At 45.5% G+C, this 26,648-nt stretch overlaps 1 protein-coding gene across 1 annotated transcript in view; it reads right to left on the minus strand.

Moving 5' to 3' along the window:
• The window catches only part of TLL2 (tolloid like 2), a 2,328,887-nt gene that overhangs the window by 545,437 nt on the left and 1,756,802 nt on the right, over nucleotides 1-26,648 (minus strand). Inside the window, exon 13 of the mRNA XM_078643121.1 lies at nucleotides 7,463-7,658. Coding sequence (XP_078499247.1) covers nucleotides 7,463-7,658 — 196 coding nt within the window. The remainder of the gene's footprint in view (nucleotides 1-7,462; nucleotides 7,659-26,648) is intronic.

Raw genomic sequence — 26,648 nt, forward strand, 5'->3', positions numbered from 1 at the left:
TATGTTTTGATGATGCACAGTGAAAAGTACAACATTGCCAGACAGAGAATAAGGCCTACTGCTTTGTAGCTAATCTTACCTTTTGTAGTGGTGCACGAGTTAAGAGAAGCCAACAAGTCACTAAGCACTACAGCTAACTTACACAAACCAGCACAGCCAAGCACAGACTGTCCTGAATGAATATAATCTTTTCACATTGCACTGAGATAATCAAAAAGTGATTTACAGAGAACCAAGGAGCTTCTTTTACATTCAGCAGATCCAAATTAAGAGGCCTTTGATCAGGGGAGGGAGGCGCCAGAAGCAAACCTCTTCAAGGCCACAGAGCAAAGAAATCAGGTCCAGAGTAAATGAGTAGGAGACCTAAAGCCACAAGGGGAAAAATGGCAAAACAGAATGATCATCGGTAGTTCATGTCTTTATATGGCACCAGCTGGGAAAAAGAGTGAATGCACAGTTTAGGAGAAAGGCAGATTTAATTTATTTCATAGGCAGCAGATTGTCATAAGGATGCATTCTTAACTCATCTACAACTAAGGCTGCAAACGAGTGATGCAATTTCCCCTTAGATGGTAGACAATGTTTCTTAACCCTGAGCATTGATCATGCTATTTCAACCACGACATTTGTTAACCTAACTAGTAAGACACGGAGATGATGGACGGAGCGCTGACACTTTCAGACACTCACCCGCAGTCACAGATCTGGGTTGAAATCATCACCATTCTTTAGCTCACTTCGCCACCTCAGTTCAGACTCAGCTATATGCCCTGAGTGGGATGGGTATGACCAGGCGTGGGTCCCGTGCTCTCCATGCCACTGGAGTCAAACTATCCTGGCTGATTAGGGTTGATAGCCCGAAACAGGTCCTAGGATGCTTGTTTCCATTCCAGGGAGGACCTGGCCTGGCAGTTTGGGCTGGACTGTTTCCATTGAGCGCAGGGTCAAGACTGATTTGCATATGGCTGGGTTCAAACTGGAATGGCATGGTGAGCAAAAAAACGATGGATTTAGGTCCAGCTCTCTGTACTGGGGTGAATATATGACATTGTTCTGCATTCTGTCCATCAATTGTTCTTTTTGCAACCTAACTAGCGAGACATAAGGTTTCAAGCGATCATAATTAATGTACCCAACTCAAATCTCAATTTTAACTAGATAGGTGTTTATAAGTGGAAGTATCTGAACCCCAAAGGAAAGCATCAAGCTACCCTGCGTCACCACATTGTGCTGTAACACTTAAAATGTGAAACAATAGGAAATATGGCGCTGGTGACAATGCCAGAGCACAAGTTACTATTTGTGTAACTATATATCTGTAAGAAACATTAGTTAGTGATAGATTCCTTACCTTAGAATATCCCAAGACTGGATCAGGAAAGTTTTACTTAGCAGTACCCTTGCGCTTCAGTAGGTGACGTCCTGCGGCTCCGCGTCTGTCGCTGGTGTTGTATGCGCCGAGATGACGTCAAGGAGACTACTTAGGTGCCACCCATGCGCGCTGGCGTCAGTTCTGCACACGACTTTCCGTGCCAGGAACGCAGAGCCAAGCAAGATACTGACCACTGGTGCATTGAAACTAGGACCCTGAAAGAGATGATATAATCCTAGTAATCAGTTCTCAGAACGGGGAGGATGGGAGGGGCGGTAAGGAATCTATCACTAACTAATGTCTCTTACGATATATTGTTGCACAAGTAGTAACTTGTGCATCTGAAACAGACACGTTAGTGATAGATTCCTTACCTTAGAATAGGTTCCCCAGCAATACCAACCCCGGTGGTGGGTCTGCGAACAAGATTACACCAGAAAGTCACGGAGAACAGAACAGCCAAAGAAGCCGTCTCTCTGGACTTGACTGTCAAGGCAGTAATGCTTAGTAAACGTGTGCAGCGAGACCCACGTAGCTGCCTGACAAATGACCTGCAAGCGAACGCCGCGTCCCAAAGCAGTAGTAGCTGCCGTTGCCCTGGTTGAATGGGCTCGCAGTCCCACAGGAGGCTCCTTCTTAGCCAACGAGTAACAGGCCTTGATGCAGAGAATGGCATACCGAGAGATGGTCAGTGTGTGCACGACCCAACCTTTTTTGGCGCCCACGTAGCCAACAAAGAACTGGTCATCCACCTGGAACTGTTGTGTGCGTTTCAGATAGAACGAGAGCACACGTTTTGGGTCTAGACAGTGGAGCCTCTCTTCCTCTTTTGAAGGATGCAGAGGCGGAACAAAGGTGGGCAAAGTGATGGTCTGCCCAATGTGGAAGGGCATAGGTCAATTGGCAGAGGTGATAGCTACCAGGAAAGCCGTCTTAAGAGTAAGAAGACGCAAGGGATAGTTAGGAAGTGCTCAAAGGGAGGGCACATCAGATATGTCAAGACAAGGTTTAAGTCCCATTGAGGCATTATGAACGGCACAGGAGCAAACGTGGCCTAATGCCTTTCAGGAAACGGTTAACAACTGGGGACTTAAAAAGAGAAGGCTGATCAGGAAGTCACAGAAAGGCGGAGATCGCAGAAAGGTAACCCTTGATAGTGCCCAGAGCAGAGCCCTGCTGGGCCAATGAAAGAAGTAACAGAAGAACCTCGGAAAGAGGGGCAGAAAGGGGATCCATAGGCGTATCTGTGCACCATGCCACAAACTAGTTCCACCTGCAGGTATATACTGTTTTTGTGGAAGGATGCCTGGCTGCCAGAATGACATCACAGACTTCAGAAGAAAGATCGAAAGCTGTCCCCTGTCGCCGCTCAATCTCCACGCATGGAGTTGGAGGCTGGCCAGGTTCAGATGAAGGACCGTCCCCTGCTGCTGCAACAGAAGATGCTCCAGAAGAGGCAGTCGGAACAGTAGCTCGGGATACCAGTACCTTCGTGCCCAATCAGGAGCCACAAGCATGACCTGGGCCTGGTGGTGCCTGATCTTCTTCAGCACTCTGGGCAGATGTGGAATAGGCGGAAAGGCGTACAACAGACCGCAGCTCCACTCGAGACTAAAAGCGTCGCCGAGCAAGTGCCGCCTTGAAAATTCCAAAGCCCAGAACTGATGACATTGCATGTTCTCTTCGGTGGCGAATAGATCTAACTAAGGCTCTCCCCACTGCAGAAAGAGACCTTGCGCCACGTCTGAGTTCAGATGCCATTCGTGATCCATCATGCACCGGCGGTTGAGTTTGTCCGCCCTGGCGTTCAGAGAACCTGCCAGGTGTTGAACCACCAAGGTAATGCCTTGATGTACATCCATGTCTAGAGGTGCAGAGCCTTCTGACATAGGGTCCACGACCCCACCCCGCCCTGTTTGTTGCAGTACCACATGGCGGTGGTGTTGTTCGTGAACACCTGCACTATACTCTCGCGGACAGAGGGAAGGAATGCTTTCAGTGCAAGTCAGATCGCCGAAGCTCCAAAAGGTTGATATGGAGCCGGGACTCTGCCGGAAACCAGAGGCCTCTGATCTCCGCTTCTCCCAAGTGGCCTCCACATCCCAGGAGGGAAGCAGTGTCTTCCAGTTGGGGAAGGGAGAGGGATCTGCCATTGACCCAATTGCGATTCGTGAGCCACCACTGCAACTGCTGTGCAGTGCCCTCCAAGATCTGGACTTGATCAGACAGGTTGCCCTGATGCTGTGCCCACTGGAACTTCAGGTCCCACTGCGGAGCCCACATATGCCATCTGGCATGTTGTACCAGCAGGATGCAGGATGCCATCAGGCACAGGAGCCGGAGGCTCATCCTGACTGAAACCCGGGCTAGAGGCTGAAAGATCAGAAGCATAGCCTGAATATCCCGGACTCGCTGCTCGGGAGGATAAACCCGAAACTGCGTCGAATCCAGACCGCTCCGATGAAGGAGAGCTTCTGAGAGGGACTCAGGTGAGACTTTGGCACATTGATGGAAAACCCCAGCAAGTGCAGGAGGTCGGCCGTAGTCTGAAGGTGGGTGATGACAGCCTGGGGCGAGCCCGCCTTCAACAACCAGTCATCGAGGTAGGGGAAGACTGACACCCCTGATCCACCCAGATGAGCTGCAACCATCGCCATCACTTTCGTGAACGCCCGAGGGGCACTGGTAATGCCGAAGGGGAGCACAGCAAACTGAAAATGCTATTGGCCTACCGTGAACCGCAGGTAATGCCGGTGGGTCGGCAGGACTGGAATGTGAAAATATGCGTCCTGCAAGTCCAACGCTACAATCCAGTCTCCAGGGTCGAGGGCAGCCAAGACCTGAGCCAGAGTCAACATCTTGAACTTCTCCTTCAGGGGGAAGCGATTGACGTCCCTGAGGTCCAAGATGGGGCGCACGCCCCTTTTGTCCTTCTTGGGGACCAGAAAGTAGTGGGAATAACAACCACGCCCTACTTCTGGCCCCAGAACGCGCTCAATGGCTTCCTTGGCCAAGAGGGCAGCGACTTCCTGCTGGAGAAGCGCAAAGTGATACCCCGACATGTGGTGGAACTGAGGAGGCATGACCAGGGGGGGGTATACTCAAAGGGGAGGGAGTAGCCCCTCCGGACGAGCTGCAACACCCACTTGTCGGAAGTGACAGAACACCAATGGGGAAGGTGATGGTGAATCCTGCCACCCACTGGCATGGGATGCGACCCAAAGCTCAGATAGGAAGGCTTCGAGGTAGACGTCGAAGGGTACGGGTGGACTGAACCTCACGCCGGCCCCCGGAGCCACTGTGGCAGCCGCTGCACCCACGGGCCCGCTGAGTCTGGTTCTGCGCACACTTCTGGCTAAACAAAAGTCCAGGGGTGCCTCTGCCATGGCCATGAAAGGAATGAAACGTGGACCTGGCCGGTTGCGTGGTGAAAAGGCCCAAGGACTTGGCGTTAGTTCGAGAGTCCTTAAAACACTCCAGTGCCGGCCTTATTACCAAAAAGGCGAGTGCCATCAAAAGGCATGTCCCTGAGCAAGCTCTTAACATCCAGGGAGAACCCAGTGGACCTCAGCCAGGCGTGGCACCGAAGCACCACGGTCGTGGAAATTGCCCGACCAAGGGAGTCCGCGGGGTCCAAGCCACAACGAATGGCGAATCTAGCCGCGTCCTTACCCTCAGCCACAGCCTGAGACAGCACAGTCTGGACCGCCTCCGGGCACCGAGGCAACACCTCAGCCACGGAATCCCACACCGCGTGGGACTAGCAGCCCGGAAGGCATGCGGTGTTCACTGACTGCAGTCTGAAGCTGGCCGAAGAGAACAACGGCTTGCCAAACAGCTCCAATCTCTTAAAGTCCTTATCCCGCGGAGCCGTGGGAAAGGCACTCTGGGATGTAAAAGCCTGAATGACCAGACAGGCAGGTTCACCCGGCGCCGGGTGATGATGCCTGGTGACGTTCTTATCCACAGGGGCCCCCGTGAGGGGCCGTAGCCAAGTGCCCAACAAGACTTCAGTGAGGGCATCATTAAAGGGCAGCAGCTACGCCGAAGAAGTGGACGCTGGCTGAAACACCTCAGTGAGGAGGTTTGTTTTCTGGGTCACCGTGGGGAGATCAAGGTTAAGGACCTCAGCAGCCCGACGGAGCACCACCGTATAAGAGGCACCTTCCTCCATAGTGGGCGGGGGAGAGGCAAGCCCCGGATCAGAGGAGACGTTGAGGCCCCCAGCCTCCTCCATGTCATTCACACCCAGTCCTGCTCAGAATCACACTGACGAGCAAGCGGGTCCTCAAACCCTTCCCAGTCATCCTCCTCCACCAGCCCCGAAGGCACAGGGCTCGGCGGCGGGGCAGGAACCGGTGAAGGAATAAATGGCGCCGGGAACGGCGTCAGGAACGGCACCGGCAGGGGCCGAGCTGGCGCCGGTTCCCAATTCGGATCCCAGACAGGGACAAATTCCTCCGGGGCAGAGGCGGAACCAGCGGTATCCACTGCAGCGCCACCGGCGGAGCGGAGGGCGGCGCCAGAGCCGGTAGCATGGGACCTCTTGGCGCCGAGGCCGGAGCTAGGGGCTCAGGATCCTGCGGGGCCAGGGCCGGAGCTGCTGGCAGCACTGGATCCGCCGGAGGAACCGACGAGCCAGCAGAATCCAGACACGGGACCGCGGGCCCGAAGGCGCACCGGCGAGAGCCCGAGGCCTAAACAGGTGGTCCATGGCAGCAAGGAATTTTTGCATTTGTGCGGGAGTCGCCAACAGACCTGGGTAAGGCGGGTAGGCCGCGGGACTCCCAGGCTCCAAAGGAGCCGCAGGGGCAGAGCGCCTGTCTCCCTTGTCAGCATCCAGGGACCAATGGGGGGACGTCAGGGAGCGAAAACGCTTCTTTGAGTTCTTTTTGTGCTGTTTCTTTCAGTTCAGTTCAGTTCAGTTCAGTTCAAATACTTTATTCGGTTTTACATGAGTTTCTTTCCCGAATCCAAAGGGGAAGAGGAGTGGTGGTGACGACTCCACAAGCAGTCACAGGAACGACCCCTGGATCTGGAACGGCGCGGGGACGAGTGCCGAACTTCGAACAACTTCCGGCGCCGTTCCCTCAGGGCCTTCGGGCCATAGCCCTACAGTCCAGACAGGACCGGGAGTCATGGTCGCGCTCCAGGCAGTAGAGACAGATGTCATGAGGGTCCACCACTGACATATTGCGACGGCAGGTCCCGCAAGACTTAAAACCAGGCATCCCTACTCGCACCAGAGAAAACCAACACGAGACTAAAGTCTCAAAGAGATAGTAAAAAAATTACTAGGGTACGTGCTCTAACCGAATCTGGCATACCGGGGGCGGAAAAAGAAAGAACTAACGCCAGCGTGCATGGGTGGCGCCTAAGTAGTCTCTGTGACATCATCTCGGTGCATACGACGCTAGTGACGGACGCGGAGCCGCAGGACACCTCCTACTGATGCGCAGGGGTACTGCTAAGCAAAACTTTCCAGATCCGGTCCAACGCCTGCGGATATTCAAAGGTAAGGAATCTATCAATAACATGTCTCTTTCAGATATCATAATGCATAAGACTATTTTTCCAATAATTGAGCCATAATGAGTTTTGGAGCAGTTTAATTTATTTGTTTTTGTTGTAACACTCCTTTGTAAATTTAACCCAGCTCTACGTACTCAGAAAAAGCAGTTCATGAATGGAAGAGATCTCAAGAAAGCACCTATACAGATTTTCATAAAGGGGTGGCCACGATAGGTTTTATGCAGCACATATGATCTATGGATCCTAGAATTCCAAACCCTGAGCAACCATTATAGATGAAAAAGAATTTGTAGGGCAGTCCTAGCTAAATGACTTGTGACTGGGCAAATCTTGATGGCTGAAGTTGACAGTCTTGAAATAGGCAGTTGAAAACTCAATGTTTATTTAGGCAAAATTAACACACTCCTTTTACAGATGATCCATACATGGCTGTCAACAAAACATAACAAGTTACTGCCCATCATCACAGTACTGAACTTTTCAAAAACCTAACAACACACTAAGTGGTCTATAAAAGATTAATTTATATATACATATTTGCACTGCCTTACGTTTTACCTTTAAAGAAGTGTGCAGCAAAGCCAGCTTTGTTGATAGACCCATCAGATACAAATTTCATCCAGAGCATATTCGAGGTGGATTTAATATCTTCCGGTTTCTCGTACCCACAAAAATGTCCAATCAAAGGGCTGTCTTCTGTGTTGCCATCTCGGACTTCAAGGAAGTCATAAGCACAATTGTCATGCCTTTCAATCTTTAAAATAATTTAAGAATATTTAGAAGCAAGCCATCGTTCTGTTCTGTAAATAGCTATGCATTTTCTTAACTGTGAACAGTATACCGCAGTATTTATTACATGTTACATTCCAAAGCTCAAACATTACTTTTCAAAGCATGGGACTGTGTAAGCCACCATCTCTACAGTATATTCAAAGCACATCTTGAAGGTCAATTGATTAAGATCACACTTAAGTCTTGCCTGACTCATAAGAAATGTGATTGTGTTTTTATTACTCTTAGAAAATATTAATTTGCTTTATTATAAACCCACTTCAAACTCAAATTTAATTTCAGTTCCTCACCTTCCTTTCTGTTGCAAACTACCTGGTCCAGGATGTACTAAGTCTTGGTTGAAGTGCAAAGACGCCACAATGTGCAGGTTATGGCTTGGAGAATTACAAACACATCAAGAAAATCTACTTCCTACACTAATTTTGAAAGATGATTTGCACGAAGGATAAATGATAGACATAGGCGCAGACTTTTCAAAGTTCTTATCTCTCATGGTTATATGAGCTTCCTGGGGTCTATTTTGCAAGGCCTTTCCCCTCAGTTTCATATCATCATAATTTTGATTGCCTTTTTTCATCATGCCATGAACTGAACCTCTCTAAATTTGCCAGTCAATTTCTCAATATAGTCTACTCTTTCCTATCAAATCTAATTTCAATCTTACACCCCCTCTTAACAATCAGTGCACTAGCATCCAAGGAAGAAGTGACACCCATGGAATTGTCATTGCTGTGCTGTCATTGGTAATAACCCTACCTAACATTTCCATACCAGGATTGCAATCGGGATGGATTAAATACCTCTAGGAAGGTTTATTTTCCAAGGATAACTTTAAGCTCCAGACATTCCACTGTCATTGCGCACGTACTCATAATGCCTACATTTGCTTGCCAGACTTATTCGTAGCGTAAGCCTGTCAATTAGATGTAGGAGACCCTGTTCATAAGCCCCAGGGAAAAATACTGATCTTATGGAATTATGTCTACCAAAGTTTGGTTAAAGCACCTAATCCAATGTAAGTAAACAGAATTACTTTGAGCAAGACATTCTGATGTCCAATTTTGATTGGATTTTGGGTAACCATTCATACCGATTTTTTTTGTTGATAAACGCTATTGATTTTATCTCAATAAATAGTCATACAAACTTCATGGTTCAGTGTCATCATACAAAAGATGCAATACGTAGTTAGAATATCTCCCTGAGGAACTATTGCCTACAAACATGCCTTAGGGTCCGAGTCCATTATGATTCAACCATTTACCTCAAATTCTAGTATGCTTATAGTGGCATTCCGTGGCAAGGTAGATAGACTTTTCCTGTAGTCCAGGCCTCTGTACCACGCTATTTGCGAAGGAGTAGATCATTAGTTTCCATCCACAATGCCTCTCTTCGTCACTAACATGAATATACCCACCATGATAGGATCCTCTCTGGTCCCTCCAAGCCACCAGAATGCCCAGCAGGTGTCTATGTGACACCTCAAGACCCAGTCCATGGTTTACCTGATCTGGCGACAGTAACATGCAAAACCAGGGCATTGCCAGACTACCTGGAAGAAATCTGCACCTGGGCAGGTGCAACGGAAACTGGTTGGGCCAGGGATCTTACCAGCTTGAAGGAAGAATCGGGAGAGAGATCGGTCATGTAGGGATAGTTCTGCTGGATTAGGCGAAGGTTGGAAGGAGATAGCTAGTTCATAGGTGCCCATCCCGGGCCTCCCCCCAGTCGATTTCATCAAGAGAGAGCCCACCCATCCCTCCAATTCTTGTTGTAGGACCACAGTGGTCTGGGGTGTTGATTACCAGGGTACAGAATAGCTGGGAGATGCCACTACTACCCATGTGCCCAATCAGAAGCTTGGCCTCGAGTGGATTAAATTCAGGTAGTTCTACCATGTCCACCCTGTGTCTAGAGAGAGCATGTTGCAACTGTAGGTATTTATGAAATTGAGTCCCTGATAAATGAAAGTGAGTTTGCAGATGTTGCAGTGTGTGGCGGTTGTGCTCTTGATAAACATCCCCCAGAGTTGTGATACCAATTCTGTACCATTTAGTGAAGCCCTCAAGCTGTGAAGTATGGAGGAGATGCCGTCGCTGCCCTGTGGGAATATATAATGTCAATTTCTGGTCCCATTCCATCGAGCACAGGGTCAGTCGCCAGCTGTTAATGACCACCTTGGTGAAGTCCAAGAAGGGCCGTGGGATAGGGTTGCCATATAGCAAACCCCTAATTTTGTATAAGGAGAGAGCTCCATCTGGTAGGCTTGGTCATTGCCTTTCCTGCACAGCGAGTCGTTAATGACTAAGGTCTGTTCTGTATGATAATATAGTTGTTGGTCTGCAATGCCCATGCCTCCATCGTATACTGACTGAAAGCATTAATATTCGTCCGAAGGGTTGGGCAGGGTGGCCCACCCGCAGGAAGCAGCGACTATTGAATGCCCGATCTTTGGACCACTAGTGGGAGGTTGACCCTTGTAAGTTTTGGAGGACTTGGAGAATTCATGAAAGTATAATAGTTTTACAGAGAACCACTCTACCAAGCAGGCAAAGTAAGAGTTGTATCTAGTTATGGAGATCAGCTTTCAACTCAGCCACATGAAGGGGAAATCAATAATCCAGGTTAGAGTCTGAGTGGGCTCAAGTGCTATATAAATACCCAGATATTGAAAGCTTAGTTTACTTATAGGGATGGATGTCTGCCAAGACATGACCTCATTGTCACCGAGTGGGTTTAGTAAGGATTTATTCGCTTTCACTTTGAGGCTAGAGGCTTCATCATAGAGGGCTAAAAGTCATAGGCATGAGGCCCATAGACGTGAAGATTGGCAAGGAACAGGAGAACATCTTCTGCATTTAGAACCAGTGCAAACAGAAGCAGAGATAGCAGGCAACCCTGCTGGAAACCTTGTCAAATGGGGGATGAGTCAGACAATACCCCTTTCACCAGCACTTGTGCCAATGGTTTAGAGTAAGGAGCCCTGCATATCTATATAAGTTGTGTTCTAACTCCATGTATTCGAGAACCTTACCTTACCCGGAAAGGACCAGCCCATGCTTCCAAATACCTTTTTAAAGTCAAATAAAAGGAGAGCACATGGATTGTGTTGTTCCCACAAGTGGGTGAGAGTGATGTGAACATGCTTGATGTAATGTTGGGTGCTGAGACAGGGCATGAAGCCACACTGGTCTAGGTGGACCTGGGTGGCAAGAACTCCCTGAAGCCGGTTGGCTAGGACTTTCATGAATATTTTTACCTCAGTGTTGATTCCGGAGATGGGTCTGTATGCAGGACACTGATGAGCAATGAGGCTGGATTTAGAGTTGACCACTATGGTTATGTCCAATTCGTGTGGGGGGGGTTAATTGTAGAGTATGAGCAGTTGGGGGATGATGGTGCTCTTTAACTTGCAGTAGTCTTCAAGGGGGAAGCCCTCTGGGCCAGGATATTTCCCAGAGTGCATCCCCTAGATCGCTTCCTCCTCTTTTCGATGGCAGTAGGGTGGTCCAGGGCAGCCCTCAAGGACGCGGACACAGATGGGAGAGAGGTAGCCGTTAGAATAGATTTGTGCCATTTGAGTGGGAAGCACAGTTGCAGGAGTAGAGATGGTAATATTATTCAGCAAACAAGTCATTATCTCTTCGGACAGTGTTCCATTTGACCAGTCAGAGCATTGTTCATCAGTAAGGTACCCCCCGTTGAGGCACCAGATCTGGCGAAGGGCCGCCTGGGTGTCCCGAAGAAGAATGCTTTCAAGGAGTGGTTCAAGATGTCTCTGGGAAGAATAGAGACAGAACAATCAGCTACCGAAAGCATCAGCAGGTCAATACATTTTGTGTGCTGCAGAGGTGTGAGTGTATTCCTTCTTGTGGTGGTGCCAGACTCTCCAAGGGTCATAGATGAGTTCGTCAAGTATATAAGCTTCTTGTCTCTCTATGTGTGAGTCGTTGTGGGGATGCAAAAGATTCTGTGTGTGGGTCAGGAAAAGCATTAAAGTTCCTTCGTACGATGGTAGCACCCGTATGGATGAGCCAGGATAGGGGCTTTGATTGCCTCAAGGGTGGGGACCTGATTCTGTGGTGGCACATAACACTTAAGAAATTGTGTTGCTTTCCTGCAAGGAGACCCCTCCACTCTGACAAATCTGCTTTGGGGATCGACTGAAAACAAGGTAATTGTAAAAGGAAGACTTTTGTGGAGGAGTATGACAGTGCCTCAGGAACCTCTCTCAAAGCCTGAGCCAAATACTCTTTTGTACCCAAAGGAACCATGGGACCCCAGCTGATGGGTTTCTTGCAGCATAATATCAGTGTAGTGGTGCGTCTGGCATAGCGGAGGAATGCAGTCCAGGAGGCAATTTGCGTTCCAAGACATAACTGGAAAGGTTGTCATGTGGGGTAGACAAAGCAAATATAGCAGAGGGAGGCCAATGGATCTCCCTGGCTACCAGTCAGGTGTACCACGAAGGATGCCACAGGGCCAAGAATCCATTAGTGACATAACATGAAAGTCTGTGATACCGTATTTATGGTTGAAACAATTAACAACTTGAACAGTACGACCATTCACACCCTGACAACCCCTCTACCCCATACTACCACCCCTGATGTATATCTTGCCCTAAAACTCCCATCTATAACAGTGGTGTGTGTCAAGTGCTAGATGTGGGCCTCCTCCTGCATCAGGATATTTGCCAAGTCTGCAGTTAGGTGTGTGGCTGATAAGGCGGCCAAGTATATAGCTAGCTACTCACATGTCAGCACTGACGTGGATGACTGGTCATCCCAAACTCATTCACTTGAGGGAGGGGTCTCCATGTCACTGAAGTTATCCTCTCACAGGGGCTCCCAGGCCAGGATGCATTCTACCCAATGGAGCATCCGGGACTGACCAACTCGCCCACCTAGGTAATTTCAGGGTAGAAGAGTCTGGTGAGGCACAACTTGCCCTCCGGTTCCTATGGGACCTTGCACATGATTAGTGATTATGCTTTGGCTCTGGGAGTGCATTGGTTGTGCAGGGCAGTTTGTCGATGGGCACCCTCTCTCAGGCTACAGTGCCAATCGGATATCTCTTTTTGGCCACCCACCCACAGGCCACTTTTGGGATATTGAAAAAGGCATAGCAGTCACTGAAATCACTTTGATTTAGACTGGGAAGATGAGCATTCATCTGAGATTCAAGGCCTGAATTTGTGTTTAATCTCCTCAAAGGACTTCTGTTAACAATAAACAGATCAGGTGTAGCCCTGGAAGAGCAAGATATGGAAGGACTGAAACTTCAAGTCTCTGGCCCTATGTGCTTCTTGGAGGATCGTGTCAAGCGGTAGTCAAGTATTAAAGTGATCAATGGGTACGAAGGAGCATCCGGCGGGGAACATTGTGTCAGAAATGACATGCCAGCTCAGTGACAGACCACAGGGAGAGCTTACCCTCAGGGACCTAGGAGCCCAGCCATCCATTTAGGAAATTCTCAGGACTGGTGGATTCAGCGTCCTCCGGAAAGCCCACAAAGCAGAGATTGTTGCGCCTGGACCTGTGTTCTGCAACTCGTGCAAGGGATTCAAGGGAGGCCACTGCAGATAGGAGCTTAAATATTCTAGTTTAGGGTTCAGGGTAGCAACATCATTCTCTAATGTCCAGAATAGGCCCTCTGCCTCAGACACTATTGTCCATGTTTCATAGGTTCTGGTGGAGTAGGGAATAGGGATACCTCAATTCTTACCTCCCCAGTTTTGGTCTCCACTGCTCCCAGGATGTTTGGATGGCCTGCAATATAGTAGGCAATCTTTGGCTTCCGCCTGGGGGGCAAGGCCAGATGCCCTCATAGAACAAGAGTTTCCGGAGGATGAGACTGCAAATTTGTCGATTTTGGGCTAGGTAAGTGCAGCTGAAACCTATGTCCTTCCCCATTGTCACCTTGGTCCATACATGAGGGTTGACAGGGTGCAGCTGACTCCAGAATGTCCCTCAGGCAGTACAAAACAGGACAAAGGGGTGCTGGGAAGATGTCAGGCCCACAACACAGGGGGGAACCTTGAGGACACAGACTGAAGGTTGGGCAGCATCAGCATTCAGGTGCTGCAGCATACAGGTGAGTTTCAGGAAGGCAAGTGGCAGAGGAGGTGAGAAAGAGAATTCTCCATGGGCCCGCAAGATCACACCCTCTGGAGAAGCACAGTGGCGCAAACTGTACCATGTTTGTCCCCAGCACCAGCGGGTACAACTACAGGGCCCCATGTTCAGGGGCATCCCAGGGAACAATTGTGATGTGCCCTTGAAAGGTCTCCCATCATTGGAAGTGCGCTTGCAGAGACCCCGTTGCAGAAGACCACTAGGAGCTTCTGATATCCCACGCACCCTAGGCCTGGTGACGCAAGCATGTGCTCAGGCATGCCCCAAGTCCCAAAGTGTCTAGGGGTGTCTGCAGCAGCTGAGATCCAAGTCTGTGCTTGGCAAAGCAGCCCGGGTCTTCAGGTCACAATATGGTGGCCAAAGTTGTTTGAGATTTTGAGGGCTGTCTCTCGGAGGCTGGGCACTGCACCCCAGGCACAGAAGGAAAGCCCTGAGGGAGCTGCACTGAGGCTCGAAGACTGCACAGCAGGCAGGATTACGGCTTAGAGTGCTTTGAAGGGTGTGGCTATATGGTATATTTATTATTTTTTGGAGGACAAAGCACTAAATAATGCACACATCTGCAAAATACAGACATTCACTAAACTGTATCTTAAGGTTTATTGTGGACAATTTAGAAAATATTATCTTCACAAACTGAAAGATGCAGGCAGACCACTGAACAACACATTTGTATTTTAGATTGGAATGTTTCCAGTCCTAAATTGCTATTTTGGCAGTCCCGTCATACGGTAGGCATAACTGAAATACATTTTCAAAGCACACATAGGTAACTTATGACATTAGTATTCATTTTTCTGGCCATCTATAGCCATCCAACTTGAGCAGCATGTAGTGAGATCATAGATTTCACATTTCATTAGGTGTGTTACAATGCTAGGTCTGAAAATTTGATGGGTCATTCGAAAAGATATAAGTCTGAAAAAAGAATTACTTTTTTAACATTTGGCTGGAAAATAAATTCCACTTCATGGACTTGGCTTTGAAGATGTCACTCCCCAAAAATATCACTGAGCAATTTATGTGAATGTTTCAAATGAAGGCAATACCCCTTGATGTAGATTTGACCAATAAGTGGGCTATTCAACTTCTTGATGAGGAGGGAGAATTTCCATGGTACTATTTGGGACTGTTATACAATAAGATCTGATTTTTTTGGGAGACCAAACAAACTGAGATGAGGACAATGCGGGAGGGTGATATGACTCCTTGTATAGCAATATTAGTGATAAACAGCAAGAATTATATGCTTAGGTTCATTAGGACCCAGTACTCAGTGAGCCTAATATTTGCCAGAAGGGATATGGATTGGATCACTTGGGTCTGTGGTGTCTGTGGTTTCTGTGGTTTAGAAATGTGGCGATGCGATTGGACAGGTGTATAACTATGAAGAAATTGGTTATTGAGCATGTGGGAGAGGCCAAAGAAATTGGATAAATGTGTTTTCCTCAGTAAAATGTTTAACTTGCTAATGAAAAATTGGAAGAGTCTAGCCAAATCATGCAGATTGTGGATTGCTGTTTATTTATTGTGAAGCTGACACTCCCACAAGTGAAACTTTAATTTTTCTTAAGCTCACATCTTGTGTTTATATTGTGATACCTTGTACATTCTGTTTCCCATTGATATTGAGATTATTTTTGGTAGGCATGTTCTGTGCTGCAGGTACTGTGAAAGCAATACAAACTGTTGAAGAACTGTTTTATGTTTTGTGACAAGAAGGACCAGATTCTATGTTATTTTCCGTTATGTACTAGTATGCGATAAGAGCAGGAGTTAGAATATTCACTCATTTTTTTTATTTTGTATTCGTCGATTTGTTTATTATGGAGATGGTCTTGCATGCCTCAACTCAGGTTTGGTGCCACTAGTTCTATCCGATCTTTTCCTCAAAAACATTTAAATTGCAGTCATAATTAGTCAATAATATTTTAAAGAAAGGCCACCCATATACTTATTTGCTATGTTATGTCTATTTGTGAAGCTCACAATCACCAGCAAGGGTATCCTGCCTCTCAGCAGGCGCGTGCTCCTAGCCCTTCCAATAGTAGGTGGGCTCATTGAACAGCCAAGTCTTCAGGTCCTTATGAATTTCAAGGAGAGGAGGAGGCTCTGATGTGGACTGGGAGGTCGATCCATGCTTTAGAAGTAATGTAATAGAAAACCTATTATCCTGATCTGGTTCTGTGTACGCATGGGATGTGTGTGAGTAGGAGTCCTGCAGAGCGGAGGTGTGTGGGTCATTGGTGGAAGGAGATTGGACTGTTTTGGTAGGGGGGCTGCATTGTGTAGTGCCTTGGATGTGTGTGTGTGTGTGTGGGTGTGTGTGTGTGTGAGTGTGTGTTGGTGTGAGGAGTTTGATTTGAGTTCACGTTTATGTATCGGAAAGTAGTGTAGTTCTCTGAGGTGTGGTGTGATGTGAGTTGTGTGTGATGGGTTGAGGATGAGTTTGGCTGCCAAGTTCTGGGTGTATTTCAATGTGATGGGCAGAAAAGCAATAGGAAGAAAGGTGATGTATTGAAGGCTTAAAGGCACTTGCATATTTATCAGATGCACTTGATGGCATGAAGGAAGGCCTGCCAAATTTCAATTGAAGTCAATGACGGCTTAAAAATGAAAGAATGAAAGTAACCAAAAATAAGCTCATCTCTCAGGTAAGGATGTTATCATTTCAGTGCCTTGCCATCCTTCTTCTTGGAACAACATGTCCAAAGCAAGAAGCCCAGTCAAGATACTCAGAGGAAGGAGCTTTAGGACTGATGGTGAAAACTTGATTCCACTTTTTGCCCAGTTTCAAGAAATTAGGAGGGGAAACTGTGACTTATGGTGTTCATCTCAAGGTTTGCAGAGGGTTTGTGTAAGGGCTCACATAGGGCAGTTTCTTGGTTTAAATAGACTGATGTAGTGATGTAAATGGGAAAACCTCAAGATTCCTGGAGGGCAAAATCAAGATTCATAAAAGACAATTTCTATGTTTATAGGATGTACTTCTAGGTTTATAGACCACACTTTTGAGGTCTAAGTGAGGCAATAAAAAGGTACATATGTGGACAATCTCCAGATTAATAGGTTTCTGTGAATATAGCATGTTACAACGCATGCTAATAAATTGCATACTATTATAACGTGGTTGTTACAACAACCGCATTGTTAGTACGCAATACCTTAACATCGCAAGTAATTACAACAACTTGCTATAGGGGGCGTGCTGGACTTAGGAATAGTATTATTTACTATTCCTTCTCCAGTTTGCGCAACAGCAGGTAATGTATTGGATTTTATATTCAATACCTTTGCGCCCCCTACAGCAAGTCATTGTAATGACTTGCAATGTAAAGGTATTGCATACTAACAACACAGTTGTTGTAACAACCGCATTGTAATAGCATCACGTTTTTAACAGTGTTGTAAACGCTGTTTCCCGGTTTCTGCAGAGTAATTTCAAGGCCTTTCTGATGCAATATAAAGATTCATATGTGTGTTAGAAGGCCATGTCCTTCATGTGAACAACACAAAGTTTCAAATATGGACAATCGCAAGATTAATATGGGATATTTTGAGGGCCCTAAGGACAATTTAAAGATTCAAACATGGGAATTCCAAGTTTCTCTTTCTTCATAATATATAAAATGGATAGTTTTAAGATTTGAAGGGGCTAATCCTAGGTTCTATTCTATTTTCAATGTTCCACATTAGAAAACACTTATGGTTAATTTGGGAGAATATCAAAGCTTACAGGGCTTTCTTGGGGGGGGGGGGGGGTACTTTAAAGCTAATACTGGGTGAACCTGGTACGCTTAACAATTTAAACTAAATGCTAATACTAATTCGGATTATTCATGTTTGAAATAGGAACCTTCCAGGACCAGAAATATAAAGAATACCTGTAATATTTGTTTATAACTTATGTTAATAGGTATCATAACCTCCATAACCTCCTTTAGGTGGCATTTTAAGAAAATGTTTTTTTTTTTTTGAACGGTGGCAACCCAATAGTCACCACCACCTCCAACTCTGCCATCCAATAAGTCCCTTCTAAAATAATTCTGGTTTAGATGAAACATGGACTGGAAGAATTTGAAAAAAGATACGCACTAGTTACAACACCACCTGCTAAGTGAACACATATGGCACAGAAAGTGAAGTCCAATGTCACATCAGTCGCTTCATGTTCACAAGATGCCAAAAAATCTTAAACGCAATGCACCTCGATGTCTAAAAGAGTCCATGTAGTACCATTGGAGTCGCATAACTTAGTGCTCCATACACTAATATGTAAATTATATTCAATGTGTGTTTAATGTATTATTCTGTGTGCATTATAATAACCAGATGTAGTAGGTAGCTATAGTTGCCTTAATGAGAGCCACCCATATATATTCAGTTGGAATATCACTAATATATTCACATTAAAGAGAACATATACTTTCTGCAACTATAATCAATCCCATTTATTCATGCTAACTGTATTTGCTTTGAAGTCATGGTGATTTGAAGTTGGCCTAACATGTAAGCTGGCCGGAGTATCATGAATTCCACGCTTAAAAATGTTTTGCACGTGTCTTGCTCTTTTCCCTCTGCAGATGCGTTATCCGGATTCTTATTAGTTAGAAAAGGCTTATTGTTCTTGTACTAAAACTGTTAGATGCTATAATTTATTTCGATTTTTTTTCCATGTACTAATTATCTGTTCTATAGAATCGTTTTAGCAGATCATGGCCTGACCTTGCTGAGAGAACCTTTATCGAATCTGCATATTTAATTTTTGGCCTCCTCTATGTAGTCATATTTTGCATTTTCTTCCTTGTGTTATACAAACTCAGATTGCATGATCATCTTAATATGTATCCTCTTACAATATATTTGCTACAATTTTGCTGATTTATTTAACTTGCAACCTGAACTAAATTGCAAATAAAACCCTTAAAGTGTGGACAACGACCTCTCGGTCATTTCTGTGGAACCCCATTGGTTTCACTGAAGTGTATTGCTGTTAGCTCCTGTCATGCGCATCAAGTCGACAATCAAAGGTCCATACAACCAATGGAGAGTCCAATTCGATTACTTTACTAAGGGATTGAGATAGAAGGATCTCAGCTCCATCACTGTGCTCCATATTTTGTTCTAGTTTTGTTAGGTCACAGTGCAGTGGGTCATGATTTTTTAACACCAGTTCGCAACCAACGTGTGTAGTTTGGATTGTAGTAATGAAGAGTTTTTGAAGAATTCATTTCAAACTTGAAACAGCATCTTGGCACACACAGTAAAGAATAACGAGGGGCCCTGGGACCACTTCGCTACTTTGCCAATGTTAGCAAGAACCATGCCAAACAACCATGCAATAGGTCACTGTGCCTTTTCTCAATTTCGCACTTGGATTGTTTGGCAGGAGGGATTGGGCAATCAGAACCACATTATAAAGTACTACACCATCCACACAAGATGTCCTATTATGAGACGAACATCCATTCCATTGAACATGCCTACTAAAGTTCGCCACAAGCTTATTTTTGAGGAAAGCATTTGCCAGTGTAAAAATATTGTTTTGACTTTCCCTCACAGACATGGCGGCATTCACCATGATTGTTGGGACTGAAGGAAGTTACATAATATATTTTACTTTTCAGGCAGGAACCGATATTTCATTAATGCCTGACAGAAGATGGAATACTCAACCCATTCCAAAGGCACAGAAAGCGCAAGTTCTGTTCTAAACTGAATAAGGTCTCATCATTGAGGGTCTATTGTTAAACTCCTTAAGGAGTCATGTGCAGTTAGTCCTTATTTTAAGATTGGGGCATGATTTAATATTTGTAGGTGGAGATTACATTCTAGCTGTCAGATGTAATTGTAGCTCTGCCACTCTAGCAGTGTAAAAACTATGCACTTCGCTATCAGAGCCTCTGTAGTGTAACAGTAGAAATAGTGGTTAATAGAATTATGTCAAGCATAGAAAATCCGCCATCAGAATATTAGCCAGCATTGAAAAATACAGCATATAACCTTCTTATTAAGGAGTACCTCGTCTCATCCATCATCACGCAATGCATAAGCTACACCACATAAGTTCTTCATGCAGCACTCAGTTGCTTCTTGGAGTTAAGTGACAAAATAATACAGGTTTCTCTCCCTAATTCTTTAGGAAGTGTTACATGGAATTTGATAATTTCGAGGTGAAGGAATGAAGTGCAAAATTATTGTTGCTGGTCTTTGTATTATAATCCTGAAGAGATGCTGTGATCTGAAGCATACCATCTCGCACCATATTGGCATCAATGAAAGAACTAATATGAAAGGATTATGAATATTATAGCATCTGCATCTATGCCTCTACCACTTTTTGCTGCTTGCGTGAGATATCTACAAATTGAGATTAAGAAGATTTTACTGTTTGGTGTCAGTTATCGTTATTTTTTGGAAGACTTTTGGAATTAATATTTGGCATACAACTCAGCAATTCCTTACCATAATTAGACTTTTAACCAGGGTTGATATAGCACGATCTTATTCTGTGGATTTTCTGCTAATAATTGTTACAATAGCAGGCAGAAGGCAGCATTTGAACTGAGAATAATCTGTCAATTTAGAGAACACATAATTGTGGGCACTGCACTTCAAAACTTGCATAATTTCCCACCTCTTGATGAGCCCCTGATTGAGACACTTTTAGTATAACAATTTTTACAAAACTTAGGGGCTCATTAGGATGTCAGCCGGAAAGGCTCTGAACGGCAGTCTGATTCCACAAAACCGTGTGTGAACCTATCTTTCCAACTTGGTAGGAAACATTTCCAACCGACCGATTACGATGTTCTCAGTCGGAAAGCAAACCATTCGGTCAGTCAGATTCAGTTCCGACCGGCATTCGGAAACTCAGAGTCAGTCAAAGCTGAATCGTACAGCTCTATTGACCCCGCTTCCAACCAACATATTACGATGTCGAATTGGGACAACCTTTCTGACTCGATCTGTCCGACACGAAAAGGGTGTCCGACACTGACCACCATGGGTGCCTGGTTTGAGGAACCAGGGTCCAAGGTTTTCCACAACTACCCCTTTTGTTAATGGGAGCCTTTGTTGTCGGTTGGAACACAGGCTCCCATTGAAGTCAATGGGAGACTTTCCGAACTGTGTTCGGAAGCTTCGTAATCGGTCGTTCAGACTTGCTGAATGCGAGTCGGTCGGAACCGATTCCAATATGGAGTCGGTTGGTTTGCTTTCCAACCGACATTGTAAGGAGCCCCTTAGTGTCTTCAAATAATTGTTTTTACAAGACTATTTTTCCATTTTCCTTAATTGCTAGCGATTTGCTTCATTTCATGGTATGAATTAAATCACTGTACTGTGATTGCTGTGTACACAAATATGATGCAGTCGGAATCTGTTATCAGAGAAAATGAGCCAGGAAGATTACCCAATCACGTTGTTCTTGGATCAATGTCAATGGTGGAGCAGGGATCTCAGTTAGATGTATCAGTTTACCCAGAGAAGAATTTTGGCCACTTCTTAAAAGGACAATTAACCAGGTTTTTTTCAAAGGCCAATGGATCTTAGTTGTTGACTGAGATGAACCAGAAGCTGTACATCACATTAAATCATCATTACAATCTCTAATCTACTTTTAGTCAATAATGGTAGTTTAGTATGATTTAAAGAGTTTTATTACTCAAAGTCTTAGTAGTTCATCTTTATAAGTGTCATCATATAAAGTCATCAATACTGATTATTAATTTTCTCAATAATCAAATTAAATCATCAATAAATCGCATCAATGCATTAAGTCCTTTCCATAAAAGAACGAAAATCCCTATGCTAAGAATGAGAAGGGAAAAGGTGTCGGGAATTAATAAAGAGTTTCGATATCGGGAGAAATCATAAAGCGTAAAGCTTCAGCATTAAAGTCTGCTCAATAATCAATAATAAATCAGACTAGACCTTCTCATAAAGAGAGGTTCAAGAAACTCGGTAGAGTCCCATAGCAGCAAGGGCAAGGTGTGAAGGGATATGGAAAATGGGGAAGCAGTGGTGGTGTCTATTATAGGAACATGCACTATTATATACACACCACTTATTTTCAATGTTGCAGTTAATCTCCTCTTTTCTATTACATACATCCAATCATTTTCCGATGCTTTCCTGGGAACTGGATCACTCCTCATCTTCTCCCAAAGAATACAATGAGTTCAAGCAGCAGTGCTGAGTGAAACATTTCTTATCAAACACAATATTATTTGTCTTCTTCATCTTCGTATATGAACTTTTTAAATCTCCATTTATTAGGTAACAGTGATCATTGTGTAAACAGAAACATTTGCAGAGTTATAGGAAAACATTAATGCAACTATTATTCATTACGAAAAACATGTCCATGGGGAGGTTGGAAAAGAAACATTTTGGATTATGACAGCATTCTTTAGTAATGTCAACTTTTGTCAGGAAATGTTACATTAACTATTCAGACCTAGTACAAGTAAATATAGCTGCCTAGTACAATCCTTGCATTTAAGTACACCTCCTTTCATTAAAACCTGAATGTTAATTCTGCACATTATTACATTATTTTTCTCAACATTATAAAACAATTCAGCAATCTCCCCCCCTCTAATTGTTATCAACCATGCTAAGTTTCCCACAAATTAATCTTTAGAGTTCACTCTCATCCTCAGTTGAGTCATTCCTCTTTCTTTTCAAACTCTCAAATTCCTTCAATCTTTTTTATGCTCGATTGATATGATCATTTAACTCTAATTTCCTCTTTATCGGTTTGTTTCTCTATCTGCTCTTTCTCTTTTCAAGATAACCTTTGATACCTTTGTAAAACCCTAATAAGTTTAGAAAACAAGCACCAAAAAGTAGTATAGGTACTAGTATTGCTTTAAGGATCCCTCCTCCTGCTGTTGTAAACTCCTTTTCCTAAACTTTCTAAAACACTACTGGCTTCTAATGATTATAATTTAATGAAATTAAATATTCTTACGCTCATCAGGAATATATGTGCAGCAATGTTGAGCTTGCAGCATCTTGCAGACTCCGCCATTTTCTGTAAGCAAAATGTCTAAGGCTGAAGGATTTTGTACAACCATTTATCTAACAGCCGCTAATCCTGTGTTAACGACTAATAAAACTTCAGAAATACAGGTTGACAAATTGTCTATTACCTTTGACAGTTTTCTAATTTTCTCAAAATTCAAGTTAACTCCTACTGGTAGGGTGATTACTCCATCTCAGACTAAATGTGTTCCTCACTTAGACTACTTGTATGTCTATGTGATGATGTCATGGTCCAGACATTTACTCATTTTAGGAAACAATAGAGCTAAAAAAAACAAATAACCTCCCAATCAGTTAACAACTGGAATTAAGCATCTTGTCCACAAATAAATTCCAGGAATGACTTTGTTCTCGTTGTGAAATTTGCCATGAATCTCTCGTAATTTTGAATATGTGTTCACAAGTGCTACTCCCTACACGTCTTTTTGTATAAATCTTCTGTAAACACATATCCCTTTTGTCTTCTGTTTAATTTTAATTTAGGATCAGTCTTTTTTTCTTTCATTTATCTTCCTCCTTTTAAAAAAAAAATCAAAATGTCTTTTTCTCTCAATTAATCAATCAGACTGTACTTATAGAGCTCGACTATTCACCCCGGGGGGTATCCAGGTACTATGGGCTCACAGGTCTCCAGTTGAAGTGTCAGGTCTTTAGTCCTTTTCTGAAGTCAGTGGGTGATGGTGATGTTCCCAGGTGGAGGGGAAGGTTGTTCCAGGACTTGGCAGTGAGGTAGGAAAAGGAACAACCTTTTTTGTGGCTTTGGTGAATGTGGGGAATGTGCACGAGGGCGTGGTAGGCGGAGTGTAGCTGTCTGATGGGGAGGTGAAAGTTCAGGCGGTGGTTGATGTAAGCTGTACCCTGGTTGTTGAGGGCCTTGTAGGGGTGTGTCAGCATCTTGAACTGGCATCTCTCAAGGATGAGGAGCCAGTGGAGGTTCCGGAGGTGGGGGTTGACTCCGGTCCATTTGGGGAGGTTCAGGATAAGTCCGGCTGCTGTGTTCTGTATGGTCTGGAGTCTTTTGAGGAGTTGGGTGGTGATACCAGCATAGAGTGTATTTCCGTAGTCCAGCAGGCTGGTGACGAGGGCTTATGCAACTGTTTTCCTGATGTTGAAGATCCTTCGAAGCATGCGCAGGGGGTGAAAGCAGGTGAAGGAGACTGCGTTGACCTGGCTGGTGTTTCATGGTGATTTTTCTGTCCAGGATGATGCCAAGGTTTCGTACGTGGTCGATTGGGGCAGGTGTGGGTCCAGGTTCGGAGGCAATATGTGTCATTCCGTAGCGAGGTGCTCTGACCGAATATCAGCACTTCCATTTTTTCCATGTTGAGCTTCAGGCAGTTGGTCCTTATCCAGTCATCGACACCTGTCATGACATTTCGGAAGTTTGTTCTAGTAGTGGCAGAGTTATCTGTGAGCCAGACAAATGAGTTTGGTGTTGTCTGCGTAGGAGATGATGTTGAGTCCATGGGTTCAGTCGATGTCAGCCAGTGCTGTAATGTGGATGTTGAACAAGGTAAGACGGGTATGCCAAAGATGATGGTCTTGGGTTCGGAGCTGAAGAGCAGTAGGCAAATTCTCTGGGTGTATCCTGTGAGGAAGGATGTGATCCATTTGAGGGCATCTCCCTGGATGCCGACGTGGTCGAGTCTTCTGATGAGGGTGTGGTGGGATACGGTGTTGAATGATGCTGAGAGGTCGAGGAAGGATCAGGGCCGCTATTTCACCCCAGTGAAGGAGGGTTTTGCTGTCCTCAATTGCAGTAATCAGGGTGGTCTCGGTGCTGTGGTCTGCGCGGAAGCCAGATTGGGAGGCATCGAGTAGGCTGTTTCTTTTTAGGTGTTCGGTGAGATGGTGGTTGATGGCTTTCTCAAGGACTTTGGCACGGATTTTTTTAGTTTGTTGGTGGAGGGTTTCTTCAGGAGGGGGTCAGACCTCTGCATGTTTCCATGCATTGTGGAAGGTCGCCTTGGTGATAGATGTGTTGAGAACAGCAGTTACTGCACTGCTGATTTCTTTGTGTCAAAGGTTGAAGACATGAAGGGAGCAGGTGTCTGTTGGTGTTCCAGAGTGAATGGAGGTCATGATAGCTGTAGAGGTCTGCATGGTGAGGGGCTTCCATTTGGAAAGCGGTGTTTGTGGGTGGCATATGTTGGTGTTGAGTGCTTGTTGGTGTTGGGTGGCTGTCGAAGTTGGTTGTTTGTGGGTCAAAGTTGCAGATGATGGTGGATATCTCGTTGTAGAAGTAATTTGCTAGGATGTTGCAGAGTTCTTGGGAAAAGCTGATTGTGTTCTTGTGGCTGAAGCGAAGGGGAACTGTCTGATGATGTTGAAGAGTTCCTTGGTGTTGTTGCCGCTTGCTTCAATGCGGTCAGTCAGTCTGTCGCTATTGGCTTGTTTGAGGAATTGGTGGTATTTGCAGAGGGCTGACTTGAAGGTTGTACGTCTGATGGATTCTTGTTGGAGCACTCTCAAATTTCTATTTGCTTGCATTCAGGTTTGATGGTCTGACGTTCTGGTGTGTACCAGCTGATGTCTCTGGTGGATTTGCTGGTAATGGCTGGCTTCATGTGGGCAACTTCATTGGTGCAGCTAGAGATCCAGGCAGAGATATTCTGTATGGCCTGTTCCAGGTTGCTAGTGGTGTAGGGCCACGGGGTTGAGGGCGGCTATTCACTGGGTCTCTGTTAGTTTATTTCTGCCATGAGGGGTGAGGAGGCTCAGTGACTTGGTGGTGGAGCACAAGGAACTGGCGATGGTGAAGTTAATAATTCTGTGCTAGGTCCTGGTGAGTTTGGTGACATGGCTGAACTTGACTCAGTCACAAGCTGTGAAGATGTGGTCTAATGTGTGTCCTGTGCTGTGCGTGGGGGCAGGTGACCAGCTGGGTGAGGCTGATGTTGCTCATGCTTTCCTGAAGGTCGGTGGAGTTTAGGGTCACTGAGGTGAAAGCTGAGGTCACAGAGGAAGATGTAGGGTTTGGAGTCGATGGCAAGAGTGGCAATTACGTTGTAGATGTTCTCAGAAGCTGGGGCGGATACCTCGGTGTCTCTGATGTTTCTCTTGGTATAGGTTGAAAGTTGAGGTGATCCATTATTGGTGTGGTGTCATCTTCGGTGGTATGCATCTGAGAGTTTCTTTGTGGATGATGGTGATGCCTCCTCCATGCTTGTTGGTGTTGTCTTGGTGTTACGTCTTGTAGCAGTCAGGCTTTGTGAAGGAGATGTCGGGGGTTGAGGAGGGGTTGAGTCATGTCTCGGTGATGAAGATCATGTGGGGGTGAGGGTGGTGATGGTGTTCCAGATTTCTGTGGCATGTTTACAGAGGGACCGGATAGTAAGCAGAATGCACTGGAGTTGTTCCAGGGTGTCCGAGGTCTGCTGGGCGAGCATGGAGGTCCAGCATTGCTTGTGAAACGGCAATGGTGGCAGGCAAAGGGTCCTTCTGTTGATGGGGAAGATGTGATCCAGCAGTAGTAGTTGCAGTCTGGGGGCCAGTTCCAGGAGCTTGGCAGTGGAGTATCGGTGGGTGGCTGGAGGGCCAAGGTCTTTGGATCTGGGTGCAGTCCAGGCACAGAAGGGGACAGGCAGGCTTGCATTTGGCACTCCGGTGGTGGGGTTGCATGGTGGCCTCCCTTAAGTAGGTCCTGGTGGAGGGAGGGGGGCTGGGAGGTGGGAGAATTGTAAAAAATGGAATTCAGCGCTGGGGGCAAAAGTAACAGGGGCAAGTGGGGTGGCTAATCTAGAGAGAAAAAGAGGCTGACTGGC

This window comes from Lissotriton helveticus, chromosome 5_1, assembly GCF_964261635.1.
Source record: "Lissotriton helveticus chromosome 5_1, aLisHel1.1, whole genome shotgun sequence".
NCBI classification, from domain to species: domain Eukaryota; kingdom Metazoa; phylum Chordata; class Amphibia; order Caudata; family Salamandridae; genus Lissotriton; species Lissotriton helveticus.